Source organism: Panthera tigris, chromosome C2 (genome assembly GCF_018350195.1).
Source record: "Panthera tigris isolate Pti1 chromosome C2, P.tigris_Pti1_mat1.1, whole genome shotgun sequence".
NCBI classification, from domain to species: Eukaryota; Metazoa; Chordata; class Mammalia; order Carnivora; family Felidae; genus Panthera; species Panthera tigris.
The window spans coordinates 112,816,537-112,839,145 of record NC_056668.1 but is presented as its reverse complement, the minus strand read 5'-3'; the positions used below and the strand labels follow the sequence as shown (position 1 = coordinate 112,839,145).

At 39.1% G+C, this 22,609-nt stretch overlaps 1 protein-coding gene across 9 annotated transcripts in view; it reads left to right on the top strand.

The window, feature by feature from the left end:
- The first annotated feature begins 8,658 nt into the window (after positions 1 to 8,658).
- The window catches only part of TSC22D2 (TSC22 domain family member 2), a 47,547-nt gene continuing 33,596 nt past the window's right edge, over positions 8,659 to 22,609 (top strand). For 6 of the 9 annotated variants that reach the window (XR_006207853.1, XR_006207854.1, XM_042957265.1 and 3 more), the window contains exons 1-2: positions 8,659 to 10,727; positions 22,311 to 22,382. Coding sequence is in view for 6 of the 9 variants with exons in the window: in XM_042957265.1 (XP_042813199.1) it covers positions 8,746 to 10,727; positions 22,311 to 22,382 (2,054 nt within the window). In the remaining 3 variants the exon portion in view is untranslated. Of the gene's footprint in view, positions 10,728 to 12,030; positions 15,532 to 22,310; positions 22,383 to 22,609 lie in introns of those variants that run through there. The other 3 variants (XR_006207855.1, XM_042957266.1, XM_042957270.1) reach the window with 2 other exon arrangements.

Genomic DNA, 22,609 nt, shown 5'->3' with positions numbered 1-22,609 from the left:
AGCCAATAACCTCATCACCCAGAGATAACTACTATTTAAATTTTGATGTATTTTCCCCTCAGTTTTTTTCCTATGCATACGTGTAACCTTCTTTCAAAGGTGAGATACAATTTTGTTTAATGTTTTTTAACTCAATATTCTACCACATTCATCATTTTTTAAAAATCATCAGATGATAACAAATGTTCATCTTTAAAATGGTTTGATTTTTTTGAAAATAGAAGTCAACTACATGTAAAGTTCATTAATCAGGTGGACTATACAGTTTGTTTAAAGTAATATTTTCCTACCCACAACAAGATACAATTATAAAGCAATATGATCAATATGTGTAAGCTTCATAATTAAGCTGTAAAATAATTTAAGAGTTTTGGAATGGTAGTTAACAAAAATGCAATATGGGAACACGTGTACCCTTGTTAAAGAGGATAAAGTCTTAATGCTTTATAATCATACAAACACCAAATTTCATCAAATAATAAACAATCTATTTCAAAAGTATTAGATAAGGGAAGCAAGACTTCTTTCTTTGTTTGGAACTTATAGCAGCCCATTTACATTTACACTGGGGTCTGTAGCACAAAACATGTAGGTGCTTCTTCTCCCATGTTCCACTGGGAAAATAACTTTGTGTGCTTCAGAGAAAAGGATGGCTTACCCATCTATCTCTGCTGAAGCTCCCAGACATGTTGGCCCTGCTTTGGAGTTTACGATGGTAAGAATAAATTTAACATTCATACACATAAACCTGGAACTGGGAGAAGACAAAGGAAGGAGTGAGGAAAGTGGCGAGGCCAGCTGTCGCCACCAGAACACGAGTGTAGCTTCATTAAAAACAAGGCTACTCTAGCATTCTCTTGCTAAGAGAGAGCGCATGAATCAGAGTGAAAATTATCCACTGTTCAATTGTACCTGGACAAGAAAGAAAAGGCAATCCACCGATACTGAACTGTATGGCCTTGCCTTCGACCTTTTCCATAAGGGTCCCTTCTTTATGGCTCTTTTATGACTAACTGAATATCTCCCATCCTCCCTAGATTTATCTATGTATATTTTTATCTCATGGGAAAGATGAGGCTCAGCACCGAGCCTCCCTAAAATTAGCTCTACTTGTTAGAAGTTCTCCTTGTCAGGTGGTTCTATCACACTTATCTAATAATTGCCTTTAAACAAAATGCCTTCTTTTTCTCTGTAGTTCAGAGTTGGGTTGTTTGGTTTTTGTTTTTTGGGTTTTTTTAGGTGGGGCATTTCAAGTTCTTGAGTAATCGAAATCACTGACATTAAATTAGTTAGGGTTTCACTGAGAAAAAGACTTGTCTCTCACAGGTATTTAATCAGTTGTTGTGCTATAAAGTTATTAAATCTCTGTATAAAAAATGTCATAGAGATTGTTAAATATTTCTACCATTTTGGTATGAGACAAGTATTATAACCATATGAAAAGAAATGTATCATTGACTCTTTTAACAGTTCTTTCTGAATATAATACACCACATACTCTAAACTATGAGAAGTTAGGAAAACAGAGAGGTTTCTTTTTAAATGTAAATCATAGCGTGTTAATCATGTGCCTGTAACCCTCCTGTGGCTTCTCATTACATTTAAAGTAAAATACAAATTCTTTCACTGGGCCAACGAGGTCCCTAAGATCTGGTGCCTGCCTACTTCTCAGATGCCCCTGCGACACACTGATTTCTACCACAGTGCCATTGTGCTGTGTCTGCCTCTCTTTCTTAAATGCTGGCTTTTGACAAAAAGCCCACCAGCCAGACACCTAAGATGCCTTTGCCCCCACCTTCCACTGTTGTTTGTTTCTTCTTCACACTTATGAATCTTTGAAATTACCGCATTATTCATTGATTTCTTTGGCATCGGTTCCTGTTCTAAAATATAAGACCTATTAGAACAAAGACTTTCCTTTTCTTGTCTAGTTCACAGCTGTTCCCCAAGTCTAGCAAAGAGACCAGCACATAGTAGTCTTCTAAATATATATTAGATGAGTAAATAAGGAGATATTCAGAGCTGTTTGTTCAAAATATAAGCTTGATTTTTTTCCATCAACATAAAATATTTCAAATAAAATATTAATAAGCAAAATTATTTTAAACACAGTAGTTAAGCTTAAAGCAATTCAGTAGTTGCTTAAAGCAATACTTGGGGAGAATACATGGAAAATGAATGAACCATTATCACATAATTTATCTTTCTTTAAAATATGCATTTTTGTGAAAGGGTTGATCTTTTTTTTCCTGAAAGGGTAGAACCATTGTATTGATGGAGAACCTATCAAACGAATATAAATGAAATAGTTATAAACTGAAAATCTAGAAGTAAATCAGCTATTGAACAAACAGATGCAATATGCAAAAACGATTAGTACCACAATCCAGAAGAAATGGGGTGAAGATGGAGAAACTATTCTAAATCTTTGAACATGACAATATATTTGTATCTAGTCAATTTAGTTAAAAAAAATAGGTGAATATCACAAAATGAGGGTCACAGTAATAGTTATAGTTATTCATTAGATATTTGATGGCCAAAACTGCAACAAGCCTATGGTTAGCATTTCACCTTGATTTTGCATTTTCCTATTTCCTTATTTCTTGCTAGCCTCCTTCTTCTCCAAAGATATCAGGTGAAAGATGGGGGAGAGGAGTGAAAATTAATTTATAGAGGAGCAGCTCATTACGTAACCATTTTAAGTGACACCCAAATCCTTGTGCAAACATGGGTCATGGGTTGAGCTTTTAATGAGTATGAATGCTGTCAAAGTAGGATTTCAAGTATTCTGAAGTTAAATGTTAAAAGTGTTTTGTTTCCAACGACTAAAGAGATAGTTATTTTGGAATTAAAACACAACTGCTAATACAAAGTAGTCAAGATTCTATTTGTGCCTTTCAACCACTGTTTACTATGAATTGAAAGTAGTCCAATCAGCCAAGTTAGAATGACCTTCAGATTATCAGTCAACACTTAGACCATCCCTCATGTCTCGATCCAGTTTATACAAGTTTCTGCACGAAAACATATTTTTTTGAACTTCATAAGCTGATAATAGTAACATAAAGAAGAACTATAACCTAGAAGTCTAGAATTGGCAATATCTTTCAGTGTTCTTTTGTGAGTATTAACGTTACAACTTAAAATTACAGGTATACTACCACTTGAAGTAATAACATAATTACACATGCATACACCAAATTCACATACACAAGAAAGACAGAATAGATGGTGATGATTCACCTTACCAAAAGATTTTCCATTAAATGTCTTTAAATAACTAGCTCATCTATGACAGAATATGGCTTCTTCATAAAATCATGTAATCTAGTAACCTTTTTTAAAGGTTTTTATTTATTTATTTCTAAGTAATATCTGCATTCATCGTGGGGCTTGAACTCACAACCCTGAGATCAAGAGTTGTATGCTCTACCCACTGAGCCAGCCAGGTGGCCCAAGTAACTTTCTTTTTTAATTGACAAATTGCATTGAAAATGTGACTGTCAATAATATCACAGTGAGTTGCCATCTTTTCTTCCAAAGACACCAAAACACTGCCACGTGTGTTATCTTTTTCCATCTATTCTTTCAGTGGGAATGGTGGTTTTAATGCCTCTTCACCACAATGTTGCTTCTTTTTAGTAATGGGAGACTGAGGGATTAATGGATTTGTCAACAGTGCAAGACAAGTTTAAAATAAAACTGAAGCTTACTCTTGATCTCAAGTTTTCTCAAATTAGGCGATGTAGATTTCTTTAATTGTATCCCAAGTGGTCATAAGTAGCGTGTGTGTGTGTGTGTGTGTGTGTGTGTGTGTATTTAAAGGTAATATAGTCACTAATAGATTTTCTGTTGAAGTTGCCCTACATTGCAGCATTAAGATAGATTTCAGAACTACATAATTAATTATTTTAGATTCTAAGTTAAGTGCCATAATAGAAGAAAACATGCTTTAATAGGACACTATATTTATTATTCAAAATGCACCATTTCCTCCCACCAAATTGCTATATTTTGCCTGAACTTCAAAGATCACTGGGACTCAAGGGAATCTTCCCTATTAAAAAAGACACTATTGTTTCATAGTATATCAAACTTCAGAAGACTATCTAATAGAACTTTTCTTAAATTTGAAATTTTTACACACTTCATTTGCTCTCAAGTGATGAAAAGATTGTGTATCTCAATCAGATTATGTTTTCTTTTATGAAAGTATTTATGGAATTTCACTATGCTTAGTCTTCTTTCATTGCAGCATTGTTTTGTTGTTGTTGTTGTTGTTGTTTGATTTTCAGACAATATTATACAATGGCCTCAGTGCAAGTGGTTATTAGTTAGATATTGTCCCAGAAATAGAACCCCAGGAAAACCATAGTAATAAATGAGGACTACTTGTTCAGACAACTGATATTTATTTCTAGCAAATGCTTTTTGAAACCTGAAAAGTAGTCCTCCATTTTGTATTTTCCAGCATGTTGGTAATAAAAATTTAGAAAGTAAACACAAGCTATTTCTAAATCCCAGAAAAAGTTGTTGGCGAGGACACAAGCTGTCCAATTCTTAATGCACACAGGGAGTGCTCAATAAATGTCACTGACCGATAGCATTAATTCCGAATGTTACTTCTCTTAGTCTAGGCAGTTGCTTAATTTCTCCTGAAAGTATGAGTCTTTTTCTCTATCCCAGAGTATTTAATATACTATTACTATTTTAAATGTAATATGTATTTGTTGAAAAAAATAAGGTTTTCTTGAGTATCTGTAGTGCACATTCCAGGATCCTGTGACTATGAAACAATTTACCATCTGGTACTGATATGGTTAGATAATAACCTAGCAGAATTTGGAGTATGATACTCTCAAACAAAGGAATCTTGCTATTGTGGTTGTAGTGTTTGGTTCAGTTTGGTTTTGTTTTTTCTGACCATCAGTGGAAACAGTCCTTAGTTTCTAAGTTGTTGGCAATTGTTTTTTTTTTTTCTTTCCCCCCTGCATTGTTCTTCCTAAACCTACCGCCCATACGTGGCTTTAAAGTAAGTCTTTGAGGGAAGTATAAGATGTAGGACACTCAAATTGGGTGCTCTGGAGCAGTCATCAAGGACTCCCACAGCTTCCACATGTAGTTTCTGGTGTAAGCATGGAGCCAGCATAGTTGTATTAAAACCCTTAGTCTTGAGGTTTGGGACTCCAGAGGTCTCCCCAGTTTCAGTGACTTAGGCTACCATTTCACTTATTATCAGCTCTCCTCACACAGAGTGTATATCCTGGCTGGTACATCTGGCTTCCTATCACTTTAATTAGTTATGTGGAGGATTTTAATCCTTTGTGGGTGAACCATGCATTACATAGTTGTGCATTGTTTGATGACAATTATGATTTTTTTTTCCTCTGTAAAATGCTTTCAAATCTATTTTTAACAACCAGAATTTTTACCATTTCTTCATAGCAGTTTTATGCAATAAATTCTCTACATCTCTAAGGAGCGAATGTATAAAAGAAGCTAGGGCCTTTAAGACTTTTGGAAAACTTACTTTCAAGAGAACTATTTTATTGTCTTAAACACACAAAAATCTTTAAGCATATAAATAAAACATTTTAACTTTATACATCTTATTTTTTGCTAAGATGTCTTTTAACATCCTTAACCCCATTCTTATCAAAAATATAGCCCACTTGCAGATCTCTTCTAAATTATCTTTATCATCATTGTCATTTCATAATCCTTTACATGTTCTTTAAGGAGAAATGATCTTACAGATTACTTAAGGCTTTTCCTTTAAGTGTGTGATTTAAGAGTATCATAACAAGTAATCAGGAAGTTTATGTAATAAGATAATGTAATGGGATAAGCAGGCATCTGGTACTTATTTTTCCAAAATTGATCACCATTTTTTTATTTAAAAAAAAATTTTTTTTTACGTTTATTCATTTGTGAGAGACAGAGCACAAGCAGGGGAGGGGCAGAGTGAGAGGGAGACACAGAATCTGAAGCAGGCTCCAGGCTCCCAGCTGTCAGCACAGAGCCCAAGGCAGGGCTGGAACTCACAAACTGAGAGATCATGACCTGAGCCAAAGTCGGACGCTTAACCGACTGAGCCACCCAGGCGCCCCAATTGATCACCATTTTTAATAATACGGCAAGTAAATGCAAAATTAAATTAAGCTTTTGTTAAGTTTATATTGGATTTAACCAGTTGATCTAACTTATTAATGGAACAATCTCTAACAATTACTGAAATTAGAGATTTAGAAATGAAATATTCCATCAGCTATCTCTGCCACAATAGCAGCATAACGTTACCCTTTGTTCCTTTACTCTCTCCCATCTTCTTAACAAACAGGGATGTTATTATCTGGTCTTATTTCACATCCTGACCTCATGAACTTGGGTTTGGAGGACATGGTTTCGACTAAGGTTAAAAGACATATGTCTGTATATTATATTTACAACTAAGGACCTAAAAATTACTAGTAAATTGTCATTATTGAAACATCTTTGGGGATAAAAAGTATTTCTACTCTTCAAAGATTAGAGAACTGAGCATAATGGTTAACTGATTTATGTAAGTCATCATGATATGACTGCTAAAACTGTGATATGAAATCTTGATTTCCAGATTTCTTGGATTTTACCTAAGTGATATATTAGTGTGTCAAAGTTCAAGAGCCACGTTCCCCATTTTGTTTAACTGTTTAAGAGAATGGCCTTACCATTTGCTTTTGCCAGGAAGTAGCTAAAAGATAATCAAGTCTCCAGTACTTTGGTAACTGCTCTCTGTACTGGGAGAGGAAAGGGTGCTTTCTGACTTGTTCTGGTTGTTCATGGCCCAATTCAAACCATGTTAACACTCTGGCTCCAACTAAGAGTTTCAGAATAAACAAAAGAAAGAACCATAACTATTTAACGCAGTAGGTTCTACATTTATGGAGCCCATAAGCTGATTTCGTGCTGAAAGTAAAAACAGTCTCAAGAGTTTAAATGAACTCTTCGACCCTGGAATTACAGCAAATTCAGGAAAATCAGGAATATGTTGGTAACCTCTAATCTTTTTTTAAACTGACCTCACCCTGGGCAAGTAACCATCTCCTGATGCCATTGTTGGAGACAGAATTTCTGGCTGAAAGATCAGTTTTCTGACTCAATCTGGCTTGCTATTCTTGGTTAATCATCCCCATTTCTCTCGACATTTCACTCTTCTGACTACAGTGGTGAACATTTATTTTCAGAAAAGACTTTTTCAAGTGATTCGGTTCCTCCAGCGGTTTCCCTCTTTATCCTGGCTAAATCTCCCTAACTCTCATTTCTATTGCCCTTGTTTCTGTAAGATTCTGCTAAACATTAGACACAGCACATGACCTCCATCCAGTCTTCCAGTGCCTCGGAACAAAACTGGCGCGGTTGTAAGCTCCTCCAGGCTTGGCATTCAAGAGTCTTTAGCTCTTCAACTCTTAAAGACCTACGGCCTAAATTTTAAATTTAAAAAATTTTAAATTAAAGAAAAAAAACCGCTCCCCTTTTTTAACCTTTAGTCCCGCCCACCGCCTCCCCCCCTCCAGCCTCCACGCGAAACTGCAGGAAACCGGAGGGGGCGGGGCGGTGACGTCACGACGCCGGCGCGTCACGGAACGGCGGCGGCTGCGGCGCTGGAGGTGGCTGCGGCAGCGGCGGCATTTTAGTCGACAGCGGCGGCGGCAGCCGGGCTGCTGCTCCTCCCAGCATCCCTGGCGCGGCCATTTCAGCCCCATCTTGGCGGAGGGGAGGGAGCTGCAGCCGCCGCTTCAGCAGTTTGAATTTCAGTTTCTCCGGGGTTTGCGAGCCGGGCGCATCGAGGAGGAGCCGAAGAAGCTACCACCGCTACCTCACACAGCCGGAGCGCCTCCGCTCGCCGGCCAGCGGGCCGCCGCCGCCACCACCACCACCACCGCCGCCCCTCACTCTCTCAGGAGCCGCGAGGGGAGGCCGAGACCGCCGCCGCCCGCCCGCGGGGGTGGCTCCCCTGTAAGGGGAGGACCGAGCTTGCTTTCCCCTCCCCCGGAGCGGGTTTCCGCCAGAGACAGTCGACATGTCCCTGGGGCTGAGCTCCGGCTAAAGCCGGGGAGGGGGCCGCCCGCCCGCGCCGAAGCTCCGCCGCCCGCCCGCGGACCTTCAGCCAGCCCCGGCCCGCCGCTCCTGGCTGAATTAGGAATCCCCGGCTCCAGACTCGCCACTCCTTCCCCTTCCCTCAGCGTCCGAGAGAGCCCAGAGCTGACGCCGGCACTGGCCTGAGGAGCCCGAGCGGGGCAGCACCGCCCCTCACGCCGCCGCCTCCTCCTCCCCTTCGCCCTCCCACTCCCACCCCCAGCCCGGCCTGCTGACCGCGCCGAGCGTCGAGCTGGACTGACCACGGCGGCCCCGGAGACGGGAGGAGGAAGCAGCCGGCCCGCCCCTGGGATCGCGCTCGCGCCGCCGCTGAGGGGATTGAATCGAGGCGCCGCGACTGCGGGAGGCGAAAAGGAAGGAGGAGCCGCCGCGCGAGTGCGACGGGGGCAGAGCCGGAGAGACCGACACTGAAGGAAACGGGGAGGAGGATGTCTCGCAGGGCGGCCAGCGTCCGGATCAGCCAGTGACTTTTCACAGCGGCGGGCCTCAGACCCCAGCGCGGACGCGGACTTTGTCTTTGGGCGCCCCTGCTCTGCCCTTCCTGGTTTCCGGCAAGATCGCAGAGGAGCCGGCGTGCCTCTCTGCCCTCCAGCCTTCCTCACCATGTCCAAGATGCCGGCCAAGAAGAAGAGCTGCTTCCAGATCACTAGTGTCACCACGGCCCAGGTGGCCACTAGCATCACCGAGGACACCGAGAGCCTGGACGACCCGGACGAGTCACGTACGGAGGACGTCTCCTCCGAGATATTCGACGTCTCTCGGGCCACGGATTATGGCCCTGAGGAGGTCTGTGAGCGCAGCTCCTCGGAAGAGACGCTCAACAATGTTGGGGATGCGGAGACTCCCGGGACCGTCTCCCCAAACCTCCTCCTGGACGGGCAGCTGGCGGCCGCGGCGGCTGCTCCCGCCAACGGAGGAGGAGCCGTTTCGGCCCGGAGCGTGGCTGGGGCGCTGGCCAGTACCGCGGCGGCGGCGGCGGCCGCCACCTCGGCCCCCTCCGCGGGGGCACCCGGCGGTCCCCCGGTCGCGGGCTCGTCTGCCGGGCCAGGGACTGCGGCCCCATCGCAGCCCCCCACCACTTGCAGTTCCCGATTTCGCGTGATCAAGCTGGACCACGGGAGCGGGGAGCCCTACCGCCGCGGCCGATGGACGTGTATGGAATACTATGAGCGGGATTCGGACAGCAGCGTCCTGACCAGGTCCGGGGATTGCATTAGACACAGCAGTACTTTTGACCAGACTGCGGAGCGGGACAGCGGCCTGGGCGCCACCGGAGGGTCGGTGGTGGTGGTGGTGGCCTCCATGCCGGGGGCGCACGGGCCCGACTCGGGAACTGACAGTTCCTTGACTGCTGTGTCACAGCTACCCCCGTCGGAGAAAATGAGCCAGCCCGCCCCGGCCCAGCCGCAGAGTTTTGGCGTTGGGCAGCCACAGCCACCGCCGCCCGTAGGTGGGGCTGTGGTTCAAAGCGCGGCTCCAGTGCCGCCGTTCCCGGGAGCCGCGGCCGGGCCGCAGCAGATGATGGCAGCCCCGCAGCCCAGCCAGCCCCAGGGAGCCGGCCCCGGCGTCCTCCCGCAGGGGCCCAACGGACAGGGTCTGCCGCTGACGAATGTAACCCTGACGCAGCCCGGCGTGCCCCTGCCGCCGCAGCCCGTCCCGACCCTCGCAGCGCCAGCGACGCAGCAGCCTCCGCAGTTCGCGTACCCCCAGCCTCCGCTCCCGCCCGGGCATTTGCTGCCCGTCCAGCCCACGGGGCAGAGTGAGTACCTACAGCCGCACGTGGCCGGCCTGCAGCCGCCAAGCCCTGCTCAGCCCTCGTCCACCGGCGCCGGAGCGAGCCTCGCCACGCCTGCCAGCCTGCCGGTGGGCACCGGCCAGAATGCCTCCACGGTGGGTGCGCAGATAATAGGCGCGTCTTCCCTGCCCGGTGAAGCCGTGGCTCCGGGGCCGGGACCCGCGCAGGGCGGGCAGGCCGCGCCTGGTCAACCGGCTGGAGTGCCCCTGGCCGCTGTAGGATGCGCGGTGCAGCCGGGCCTGGTTCCCCCTGGGACCGGGCAGCCCCAGTCCGTGCCTCCGCCGCAGATGGGCGGCAGTGGTGCGCCGTCGGCCGTGCCTGGCGGCCCCCACGCCGTGCTGCCCGGAGTTCCAAACGTGCCTGCAGCCGTGCCCGCTCCAAGCGTGCCTAGTGTGTCTACCACCTCTGTTACTATGCCAAATGTACCCGCGCCTCTGGTCCAGTCGCAGCAGCTGAGCAGCCATACGCCAGTCAGCAGGAGCGGCAGCGTAATCCAGCATGTTGGGCTGCCCTTAGCGCAAGGCACACCCAGTGTACCAACAAGTCTACCACAGTCTGACTTAAGCCAGTTTCAGACTCAGACCCAACCTTTAGTCGGGCAAGTTGACGATACTAGAAGAAAATCAGAACCCCTACCTCAACCACCACTTTCTCTCATTGCTGAAAATAAGCCTGTTGTGAAGCCTCCTGTTGCAGATGCCCTGGCAAACCCCCTTCAGTTAACACCTATGAACAGTTTGGCCACCTCTGTATTCAGCATAGCTATTCCTGTTGATGGTGATGAAGACAGGTATGGAAATCTTATTTAAAATATTTGTTAGAAATGCTTGACCAAACATTGCAGTTTAGAATGCAGCTTGAGTTCTTTTTTTCAACTTGAGGCCCTTAGCATTTTTAAATACAAAAATTTCTTTGTGTTTATTAAGATTTGTCAGTTCTTGAAAGGGCATTGGTTTTAGATTGCTAATGTAACGGTGTGTAATGAGAAAATTGGTCTTGTCGTTTAAAAGCACTGACGTGGATAAGGCACGACATTTGTTTATTCAAAAAGGTGGATTTAAGATTAATTCTGTACATTTACAGGTGGTAACTAGACTATGCCCTATTGGATTGTTCTTTTCTTAGGCAACAGTCACACTTGAACACTTACGGCAAGAGAGTTCTGTCAGTGTGAGTTTTGATACAAAGACATAAAATTTGAATTTTTCCATTCTGGAAAACCAGAGGTCCTCTAATGGGGAAAGATCCATGTAAGGTATCTCTTCCAGTGTATCCGGAGAGGCTGGAGAGAGAATGGTGAAATGTCAAGCCCGGCTTTGAAGATCATATTGTCCTCCAGCCTTTTTAATAAAAGGAGATAGAAATAAGGTCAGGAGGCTTCCCAGTGACTTCATTAAGGTCCTTTTTTTGTTTTGTTTTTTAAAGCAAATGTGTTTGAAAGATACTCTCTTCCATTAGTTTTTCTTTTTCTTTTAGCTACAGGAAAGGGAGGTATGAAATAAGATTCTTTGACAGTAGTAAAAGCTACAGTTCTTGAAATTAGAGTAATATGATTAGTAAAAGTATTCGTGTCAACAATTGGCTCCCTCTATTTAAGGGATGCTTTTTTAATGGTTTAACTGAAAGTTGGTGTATTGCCATACCAATTGTATAATAGTTGATGTTTGGTTATGGTTCATTGAGGATTTTAAGTGGTTTTGAGGAAATGTCACAGGGAAATTTGACATATATTGCAAATTTTTAAAAACCGACTTGTTACAAAGCTTTAAAATTACATTTTAAAATTACAGAGAAAGTTCCAGGTACTTTACAGTTAGGCATTTATTTGCTGGGATTTTTGTTTTGAGAGAGGTTAATTTTAAAAGATTAAAAGATATCTTTATGGATTTCTAGAATAATTGGTATGTAGGACAATGAGATCTGTTAAAGCTTTTTCTTCCTCTGTGTCTTCTGAGTTCCTTCACATTCTTTTCTTAACTTTTCATTTCTAATTAGCCTTGTATTTTTGTTATATACTTTTGTTGGTTTGAAAATTGCTCACTGAAATTCATCTTCTCTGCTTTTTGTAATTCAAAGTTCATCTTTTTTTGTAGGTGACTTGCTTGTTGGGAGTCTTTCTTCCATTTGAGAACTCTTAGAGAATACCACGTGTCCATAAGTGAGCTCAGCTAGCTAGTCATTGAGAAATTTTATATGGATGGGACTACCAAGTAAAGAAACTGATTCCACAAGCCATTCAGAAAAATCTCTTTACATCTTTTCCCATATTTCACTTTTCACACATAGGGGTACACTTGAAGTGCAGATTGAGTTTGTTTGTTTACCTTTGGTAAGAGGCAACAGGTATCTTCCCTTTTCTAGCTACCAGAAGCCATTTTTTTCTGATGGGTTGGTAAATAACCATTTGCTTGCCTCTCTGTTCCTGTTGTACATTGTCCCCATATCTCCTTAAGAAATGACTGGTTTCCCAAACCACACCCTCTCCTTGCAAAGCACATGCACATCTATGAATGAAGAATGTATTTTCTCTCCTCCTCACACCTTTCTCAGTTTACAGCATATGTAATTACATTCTTCAGGACTTGAATATGATGATATGGCATGAAGCAGAGAGATCTGTTGACAAATGGAAACTCTGGGATGTATTCTTTAGGGTATGACCTCAAAGATGAAATTATTTATCCTCTTATTTTATTAAAAAAGTTGATAATTTTAAGAATCTTATTTCCCAGTGTGAATGTTTGAACCACAGATACTACCGTATCTGTTCTTACTGCAACAGTTAATCCAGTGCAGAGGTTTTGATATGTGTGCAGTCCTGTATTAAATGTGGTACTTCCCTTCCCCTCCCAGTCTTTTAAAATCTGCATTGTTTATCAAATGTGCATTTCTTACTTTTGTTGTAGTTTTTCATTGGTTTTTAATTTAACATGCTAGTTTTCAAGATGTAATCTTACACATTTGACTATTTTGTCACTGGACCAACACACCTGGTGAAGGAATAAATCCATTAAGTAGAAATAGTTTTTTTGTTTTGCTTTTGTTTTTAATGGAAAGGCTTTGTAAAAGAGAGGGCATTTTAAAGTTGTATGCTTGAAATTAAATGACACAGTTTTTCTAGGTGTATGTTTAAATTACTGAGATGACTATTTTTGAGGAAACTGTACTAACAAAATCATAATTTTAATATGGTGATTTGGGGTTGCCTTCTTAAGTTAAAATCTGCATACAATTTTAGTTGCAGTCATTTGAATGCAAAATAAAACATATTAGAGTGGGAGATATTGAGTAATTATGACTTTAACTTTGTGAATAGGTTGACAAATTTCAGATCCTAAAAATTTATAAATGTTTGCTTTTTTTTTTTTTTTAAAGAAGATATCAGTAAACATAGCTTAGTCCTTTGAGAAAAGGAAGGAAAATGGAAGATTAACAAAAATGACTGACCAGACCAATGATTCTTTGGTTTGATATATTGAAAACTTTATCTTGTTATTTTGGTTCCATTACCTAAAGGAAGGCTTCGTTTTGTGACCATTCATTTTGAAGAAGAGGATCTTCTAATAATACATTTTAATAATATACCTTTAAGAGGGCTGATGGTTGTATATAGAAAGCAAGAAGATGTTTTAAAGTTCTTAGTTAACATTGCCTTTTGACTCTCTATTATCAGTTACCATAAAATTTACATATTATTCTAGCCTTTCTCATTGAAAAGGCTTATGTCAGTTGTTGATTCTTCAAACTGATTTTGTGTAAACTGGAGGATATAATAATGGTTGAAAATATAGTTCATAAAAAAAACAGCCACTTTTACAGTGGAAGTTACAACATTTGTTTAAATTACCTGTACCCTTAACAGACTCCTTTTCTGTAAATGGGGAGGAGTGCAAAATATTCCCTTTTGGAAAGGGAGCACAGCGCAGATCGTTTTCCACAGACAGCTGACCAATGTGAACTCTGTAGGCCACATTCCAGGAACTCTTATGAATGGATGCAATTGTGAACTGTCAACTACAACCAAAAGATTGTTGAAAACCTGATTGTAAGGATCCCTTAGTGGCCAATATCTCTATATCTTGTTAATGGTTTTATTTGTGTAGTTTGCTAATGACTACTGATTAAGTATTATAAATTGTGAATGTTAAGTGGTGTATCCTGACATGTGCTATATATACAAATTTTGTTGCTACAGTTATACATATATCTCATATACACACACACTTTTAACAGAGCTTTTTAACTTGCTGTTTAAGTGAGAAGATTATGCAAATGTATATCAAGAGATTGTAACTCTTAACCTTTATCATAAAATCTATAGATACTTCTTAGAGCTCAAAAAGTCTCACTACATTTAGTCTTTACAAATGAAAGCTCCTTAGCTGAATCTGTATTTCTTGGGAGCTTTTGTTTCTTTATCTATATTGAGTTGTAGAGATAATTTTGCCCTACTAGATTTACAGTTGATGTTTAAGTCACACACACTAGATATTATCTTACATACTCTTACCAAGGATTTTGTAATCAGTGTAAAATCCTGCGTGTGAGTGACATTATTTAGTATGAAAACTGATAAATGGTGGATCCATCAGAGTGCCACACTGATTACTAAAATATACTTTGGTTATAAACATGGCTTTAAGTAAAGGAAATTATCATAGATTTCCGGAAAGATTGATGGTCCAAAAGTACCCAAAATTCCCAAAACTGAGTTTTATCAGGAGTATGACTTTTTTTTTTAAACAGAGACATATATATTTAAATTTTTATATGAACTAAATTCTATAGGCTAAACATTGGATAACCATTAGAAAACATAATGGCTTATATGTGTGTGGGTAAGACACACTCTAAGTAACTATTTTAGTAACACTATTTTTTCCCTGTGGAGGAAGTAGGGTATGTTAAACTAAATTGCTTCTATTGGAAGTCTTTTTTTTTTTTTTTTAACAGTACTGGTAGTGTGGTATAAATGTTTTCTACTTCCTGAGAATAAATGTAATATTAATTTGTTGAGAATTCTGATAACACTAATTTGGAAATCGTAAAACATGATACTGGATTTATGGATCTGGTACTTGGTCATTTGGAATAGAGTTTAGTCTTTCTGTGCACCAGATGAGATTGGAAGCAGTCCTGCTCTCTAGTGTCCTAGTAACAAAGAGCACCCCAACAATCAGATGGTAAAGAAACCAAAATGAGTCTCTTTACTGAAGAATGGTTGATAGGGGAATATAAAAAGGTCTTGACTTTTCTTTCCTAAAATAGCAGAAGTTGGGGCAGGGGGAGTTAGAGAGTGATGGCACATAACCAAGACAGAAAAAAATAGAGCGAAATGACATGAAATACGGTCTCAGAAGGAACAGCAACACTTGTTACTAGTGAGAAAAAGCCATCTAATTTCTTTTCTTAATAATTGTTTTAGACCAATATGTATTTCCTTTTCTGAACAGATACTGTTTATTTCTTAATTGCATTGCAATTTAAATACTCTTTAAGTATGAGGAAGAAAGGGTTTATAAAAACAGGTCTGTCTGGATAAATGTAGCCTGAATGATGATGTTTCTTATTAATTTCTTATTGATGGGAAGAGCAGGGGTTTTTTTTTGTTTTTTTTTTTAATTTTTTAACGTTTATTTATTTTTGAGACAGAGAGAGACAGAGCATGAACGGGGGAGGGTCAGAGAGAGAGGGAGACACAGAATCTGAAACAGGCTCCAGGCTCTGAGCAGTCAGCACAGAGCCCGATGCGGGGCTCGAACTCACGGGACCGTGAGATGGTGACCTGAGCCGAAGTCGGACGCTCAACCGACTGAGCCACCCAGGCGCCCCGAAGAGCAGGTTTTAAGAAGAAATCTTATTAATTGACAGTATTTAAGGGGTATGTATAGCAAAATTCCTGAATTGAAATAAATCCCTTAAGTTAGTTTTTTCTTTATACTAAACCAAGTGGACTTGTGATTTGAAGCTGCTGTTTTAGATGGTATAAAACAAATTACTACATCCACAAAGAATGTGCATACCTGAGTCATTGGTATAATTTGGGTCTTTCCCACAGCATTTCTTGAACATACCAAATTACTCAATATTTGTTACATTCTTAAGCTAGTATTGTTCAGGGCAAAAACTTCTCCATAAAGATTTAGGAACAATAACCAATTCATATCATTCCCATACATCATTATGTGACTTTCATAATATATTTTAATATATACACTTCAGATTTGACTGGTATTTAAGGTATTATCTGCTTTTATCTTTAAAAATTATGTTTATAAGTTCTGCTTTTAAACCAGGTGAATTAAATTTCATCCATGCTTTTCTGGATTGCTTCTCAAATTTAAAGCCCCAAATTAGATTTAAGTATTTTAGTTTTATTTCTTTGTACCCAAGCTTACATTTGTTAAAAAGAATGAAGTCTTATTAAGTCATACATTATATGTGATAGTTATGTGAAATTTCTGCAGATCACTGAGTTAATAATTTTAATAGTGTGTTCACCTAGGACATAGACTATTAATAAGTGCCTTGCTAATTAGAGTAGGCAAGACAAACAAGTGAAGTCTGAATGTTAAATTACTTAAAGCCTCTTTTCCCATAAGCTTTCACTAAAATTTGGTGAAACAGGGGCACCTGGGTGGCTCAGTCGGTTGAGCGTCCGACTTCAGCTCAGGTCATAATCTTGTATTCTTGAGTTTGAGCCCTGCATCAGGCTCTGTGCTGACAGCTCAGAGGAATGGCTTCAGATTTTGTGTCTCTCTCTCTCTCTTCCTGCCCCCCCCAAATAAATAAATGTTAAAAATTAAAAAAAAAATAAAATCTGATGAAAGAATATTAATATATAGAAACTGATTAATATGTAAATTATTATAAATAATGCTGGTGTATTTTAAATGTTACTTTTAATGTTTTAGGGTATCCCTCTTCATTATTACACAAGTAGATTGTTTAATCTGTGAATGAAGGATACCCAAAGCAAAGTTTAAAACCAACTAGTTTCTAAAGTAGAATTAGAATTAAGTAGAGAACTAAATAGTTTTATAAGTTAAACCAAAACCTATCCTTGCTTGACTTGTATTCGGTCTCCCTTGCCTTTGAAAACAAAGCAAAAACAAGGAGAGGAAGGCTCTTGGTCAAGTAAAATCAGTAGTATGTTTAATTATGTATTAGCATGTCATATGAATGGCCATTTACAGATAGTGGAGTCAGACATGCCTGGGCTGAAAACCCAGCTGTGCTACATACCTGAGGCATTTTGACCTTGAGCTGGTTATTTAGCTTTCTAAGCCTCCTGTTTCCCCATTCGAAAAATGAGGATAATATCTGTGTTGAAGAGTTTGAGAGGATTAAATGAGGTATACAAATAATTTGTAAATAATCCATACATAATACAGTATGTATGGCAAGCATACATCACAGAAATGTTAGTATTTCATTGTCCAAACTGCTCTCTTGATCACCTCTTGGTGAGTCATACCAAGAGTCTTCTGATCTGAAAGTGTAATTCCATGGTATAGATGTTAATAAGAGAAAGGGAGACATTGTTTTAAGCCAGAAAAGTCATGATGTTATAAGATGTATAATAGTTATGTTCTGGTCGTGACTTTTCTACCACTTAGCCAGGTTCTTTGGTTAAGTTTTTTTAACTTCTCTCAGTTTTCCTCATTGGTAAAGAAGGAGTTTGAGACTTGGTTAGATTTTAAAGTTTCTTGTATGTGACTCTGTATATTTAGACATATATATATGTCTGCCAACTTAAGCCTTCTTGCCACCAGACTATCATGTGACCAAAAAAAAGAAAGAAAAAAAAATTAAGCTCACAGATACTCATCAAGTAGGTTGGAAGCCCAAGAAAACATTTAAAGTAACAATGTCAGTCATTTAAACTTTCTTTGTGTTCCCTTAAGAGTAAGTACTGGTATACAGAAATAAGACTATCCTGCCCTCTCAAGATCTCAGGCTATATGAAAATAATTATCAAATGTAAGCTTTCATATACATTATAGGCTGTGATGGAATAAATATAAGGTACTAATGGGAATAGTTTAGGGCCTAACGCCAGATTTGGTAGACCTCTGTTTAAAATAATTTATTATCTGCATAGGTAATACCTTTTGTACAGTTCAAAATATACAAGAGTATAAATTGAAAGCCTCTCTGATACCTCTATCCTCCAGCCACCCAGTTTCTGTCCTCAGAATCAACCCATTGTTACTTGTGCATTCTTCAACTCTCGAAATGAATCTTAAAAGGGCCATTTAGGTTAGGTCAGTTGATAAGCAAAGCGGATGATTTTCCAAGTAGAGAGAGATGGCAGTTTGTGTGACAATGGAAGAGTGAGATGTCAGATTTGAGAAATGTAGTTAATTTGACAGGAACTAGAGTGAAGGATTTAAATGTTACAGTGAGAAATTGAATTTTTTTTTTTATCAGAAGTTTATGGTTGCTGTTAAAGGTGTTTCTTGAAGCTTTTATTGTTAAAATAGTATGTATCTTGGAACCATTTCAGTACCCTTTTCAGTGATTATTGTACTTTTAATTAAAATCTTGCAATAAAGTGTATAAGGAAATCCTGGGGGAGCTCTCAGTCCCAGAAGTCAGGATTCTTATCCAATGGAATGTACAAAATAGCTTGGTATACGTAGCTCTAAGTTTAAGTATTTTGTTTGCCTCAATATTACCTTAGTAATGATGAAATATTTGGTATATGTTAAGATTCTCTACCAAAACTTGATTTTTATATAGCATGATTTGGAAACTGTAATCCTGTTTTAAACACAAATCAAGCTTAATTTTATCTGTGGCCTTATTTATGCATAATATCATTTGAACTTTTCAGCAACTATGAGGAAGTGTTCCTCCCCTTTTTATGATTAAGAAAACAGACTTATAGGATTTGAATACATAGTTATTAAGTGACAAAGCATGGATTCAGACTTAGGCCTTCTGACTCCAAAGCCAGTGCTCTTGGATTTTTCCAAAGTTAGTTTTGTTCTATTACTTTGCTGACTATAGTATAGAGGAAGGAAAAGCTACTCTAGCCACTAATCTGTTGTGTTGTAACCCTTTACCTAAAGAATAGTTTTAATTATTTTAAATCCTTAGATAATAATGTTGGAGGTGGCCCTTGTTCCTCTGCTTATTGTATTTCCCTGGTTTCTATTTAGAGATCTCTGAAGTTGAGTTTTGACATAAGGGAAGAAGGTATTTGCTAAGTTTAGGGCTCATGTACCTCATACTTTAAGCTTCAACAATTTTGGTAGCTTAATTTTGAGGTGTAGTATATATCTATATTTTCCTCTCTGTTACAGTTACCCTACAAAGATAGTGTCTTAGCAAAGCAGGTAGGTATATGTCATGTTTGAGTCACATTGTGATGTACTACTCTCATGTACTTAGATATTAACAGGACAGGCTATTTAGTGTATAAAGTCAGAGAAAAAGATATATTCGTTCATTGGTTTTGAACAATGTCTACAAATGGGGAAACAGCATTTTAAGTTAGGTGGCTGAAATAAATTCAGAATAAACCACACCTCAGTCTCCCTAAGAAGTGCTTTGTTGGCTTTATATTTAGACTAATAGTTAGCATTGACATCAAATATGTTATTAGAAAACTGGTTTCAAATTTTATTTCTTGGGCAGAAGAGAATTTATGACCAAAATTGCATAAAATTCAGTATTTCTTTCCAATAAATTTTTAATAACGTCAGTTGCCTCGTGGTGCCTTCAGATTACATAGTCTATAACCTTGAAATGATCCCCATTAACAGCATTTTCCTTGGGCTCTTAATTTCCTCAATTTTATGCCATTCCAAAACAGAAGTCTTTGATGATCAAGCCCTTCAGTATTTACAAATGGCTCTTTTGAAGTTCTGATCAGCTAGGTTTAACAGACTTGACTCCTTTAATCTATGCCTGTTAATCAATGTTTTGAGACTAATTGTTGCTATTTGCAAAAAATTCCTCTGTTTATGGAAAACACCCTGCTGAAGTATTCCAGAAACCAAATGTTTATCCTTGCAATCTAGACTATTTTGAATTTTTCTAGAGTACATAGATTGTATAACTCCATATGGCTTCTTCATTTTGAATGTATGTAAAAAGTGATTCACTGCCAGCTTTTGCAACCTGAGTATTTGTTCTGACATGTTCCGAAGACGTTAGGCCCATTTATAGTATTTTATTTCATTGGTTCCTTTTTTGCCCCAAGATCCACGACTAACTGCAGATACATTCTTTTTTCACTTCTACATTTAACTTATGAGAAACATTGCATTATTAGAGTCTATGCTGTAAAAATGCTGGAATCTCATAACTCAAGTCATATGACTTCATTTAAAACCAATTTATTTGGCATATGAATTTGATTCAAGTTAAATATATATGTATGTATGTTTCCAAGGTCAGGGGATCTGAAGTTTTTTTAAAGAATGTCATCCTTATAAATATATTGTAAATACTCTTTAATGAATTTTAAATTCCAGCCTTGCAGAATAGCCTCCACGTTTACTCTTTGTTATCCTCTCATATTTACTGCTTTCCTCTTTGAGTCACTCTGTTTTAAATCCAGGGTCTCCAAACAGACCTATGTGAATAGCAAACTTGTCCCCATATGGTCCTGAGTAAGCCTGGTAAAAGCCAATTGAGTTTTCAGTTGGTTCAGTTCACTTTCGTTTAATTTGGTAAACCGATTTCCAGTTACAGTAAAAAAAAAAAAAAAAAAAAAAATGGCCTGACAGATCTATCTTGAGAGGGTACAAGCTATTAAATAAACGGTAGTTAGCAGGCTCTGAATCCTTGATATTAGGTCTAAACAGTTTGATTACCTGAGGCCTGGTCTAGAGAAAAACAGAGAAAGGGTTAAAAGCATAAGAAAGAGTTAAAGTAAGTAGGGCAGGCAAAGAGAAGTACATATGCTGAAAATGCCAATTAATCAAACAGTTGCTTTGGTGACACTCTGGCATCTAGTGTCTGTCTGCCTTTCCTAGTTTTAGATCATCTAAGAGGTATCCTAGTGGTTAAAATAAAAAAAAATAGCCTTTAAAAAATATATTTTTTAAAAATTTAATAGATAATACAGTGAGTCTTAATCAGAATTTTGAAATCCTGGAATTCTGTTGAGTATTTGTTTGATTGTTGATCATCGGTAATTCATCGCTCTTCCAGTAGAATTTGGAAATAGTTTTCTTATTGTACTAATAATAAAGACCCAGACCTAGAGAGGTTAAAATTTAACTCTATGTTTAGCATAGTAGTTTAAGAGCATAAACTGTAGGACCAGATTGCTACCTACTAGCTCTGTGATGTTAGGTGTTTTCCTTTTGGTGAGGTAGAAATAATAATAATACCTACTTTTGGGGCTGTTGTAGAATTCAGTTAATATACATAAATAAACAGACAAACCCAGAATAGTGTCTGGTATTTAATAAGTACTTATGTTCTTGCTGTTAAAACCCTTGCCACAGCGGGGATCAAGGATTTTAGAAGTAATGTGACAAGTTTTTGTTAGCTCCCTAACATACAGATTGAAGTTGGGAAAACTATGGAAATATGCTTAGGTAAAGGGGGAACTATTAGAGAGCAGGTTTAGTAGTCAAATTTTAGTAGTCTCTTAGGAAATCCAGGGATGTGAGATGAATCATGCAGGCTGGGAGCTTGCCTTGATGAGCCCATCAGGTAAGATTCTGTGGTTATAGCCCTAGGGAATGTGTCTCCAGGGAATGGTAGAAATGGATGGTGATTAAGGTGTATAAGCTCTTACCCCTCAAAGGGGCACTGTACTAATGCCAGAAATTAGAAAGCTGCCATACAATTGCTGCACCGTTTTTTGCCCTAACCCAGAGAAAACACAAATAAATGGGTTCTGAAGGTAGAAGAAATCATGTCAAGTCCAACCCAGAAAAGGACTCGTTGGTCATCATCAAACCCTATTAAATAGATCCTGTTAAGATTTTTCATATTATGAAGGTGTAGCCTAATTTATTGTATATGAAAACTGTACCTGAGAATAGCTTTGCTGAACTGCTGTGTTTAGAGATTTATAAAGGCATCTGATACAGACTAATGTTGATTAGGCTGTGAACTGATTCATGTTTGTGTAGACATACACACACACACATAATTGGGTGCTATTTTATCTGTATTACTCCTTTCTTTTATAACTGTGATCCTGAATTGTCAGGGTCTGCTGGATTTCATCCAGTTTTTTAATTTCTTTCAAAATGTTTTTAAGCAAGCTTATGTAGTGTTTTTTTTTCTTTTAAAGCTTTATACTATATTAGAAATCTAAGATCTTCCATCTTTTTTTGAAAAATAGTGATTTGACTGTACTTTCTCAACCTCATTTCCATTTGATTCTTGGATCTCGCAGGAATCCTTCAACTGCTTTCTACCAAGCGTTCCATTTGAACACGTTTCAGGAATCAAAGAACCTCTGGGATAGGTATGAATACTTACATATGGAATGCATACATGCAAAAGTGTATGCATGAATTGCTTTGCACTGTACTGGTATCACATCATTAAAACTAAACTTTATATGTCATTTTAGGGGGGGAATCATGTGGTATCTAGCATGGGACAAAGCAGCAAAATAAACCAAAAGGACAATCTATATTTTAAATATAAGCATACTTTTGTTTTTACTTATTTTTTAAGTATATTTACTTT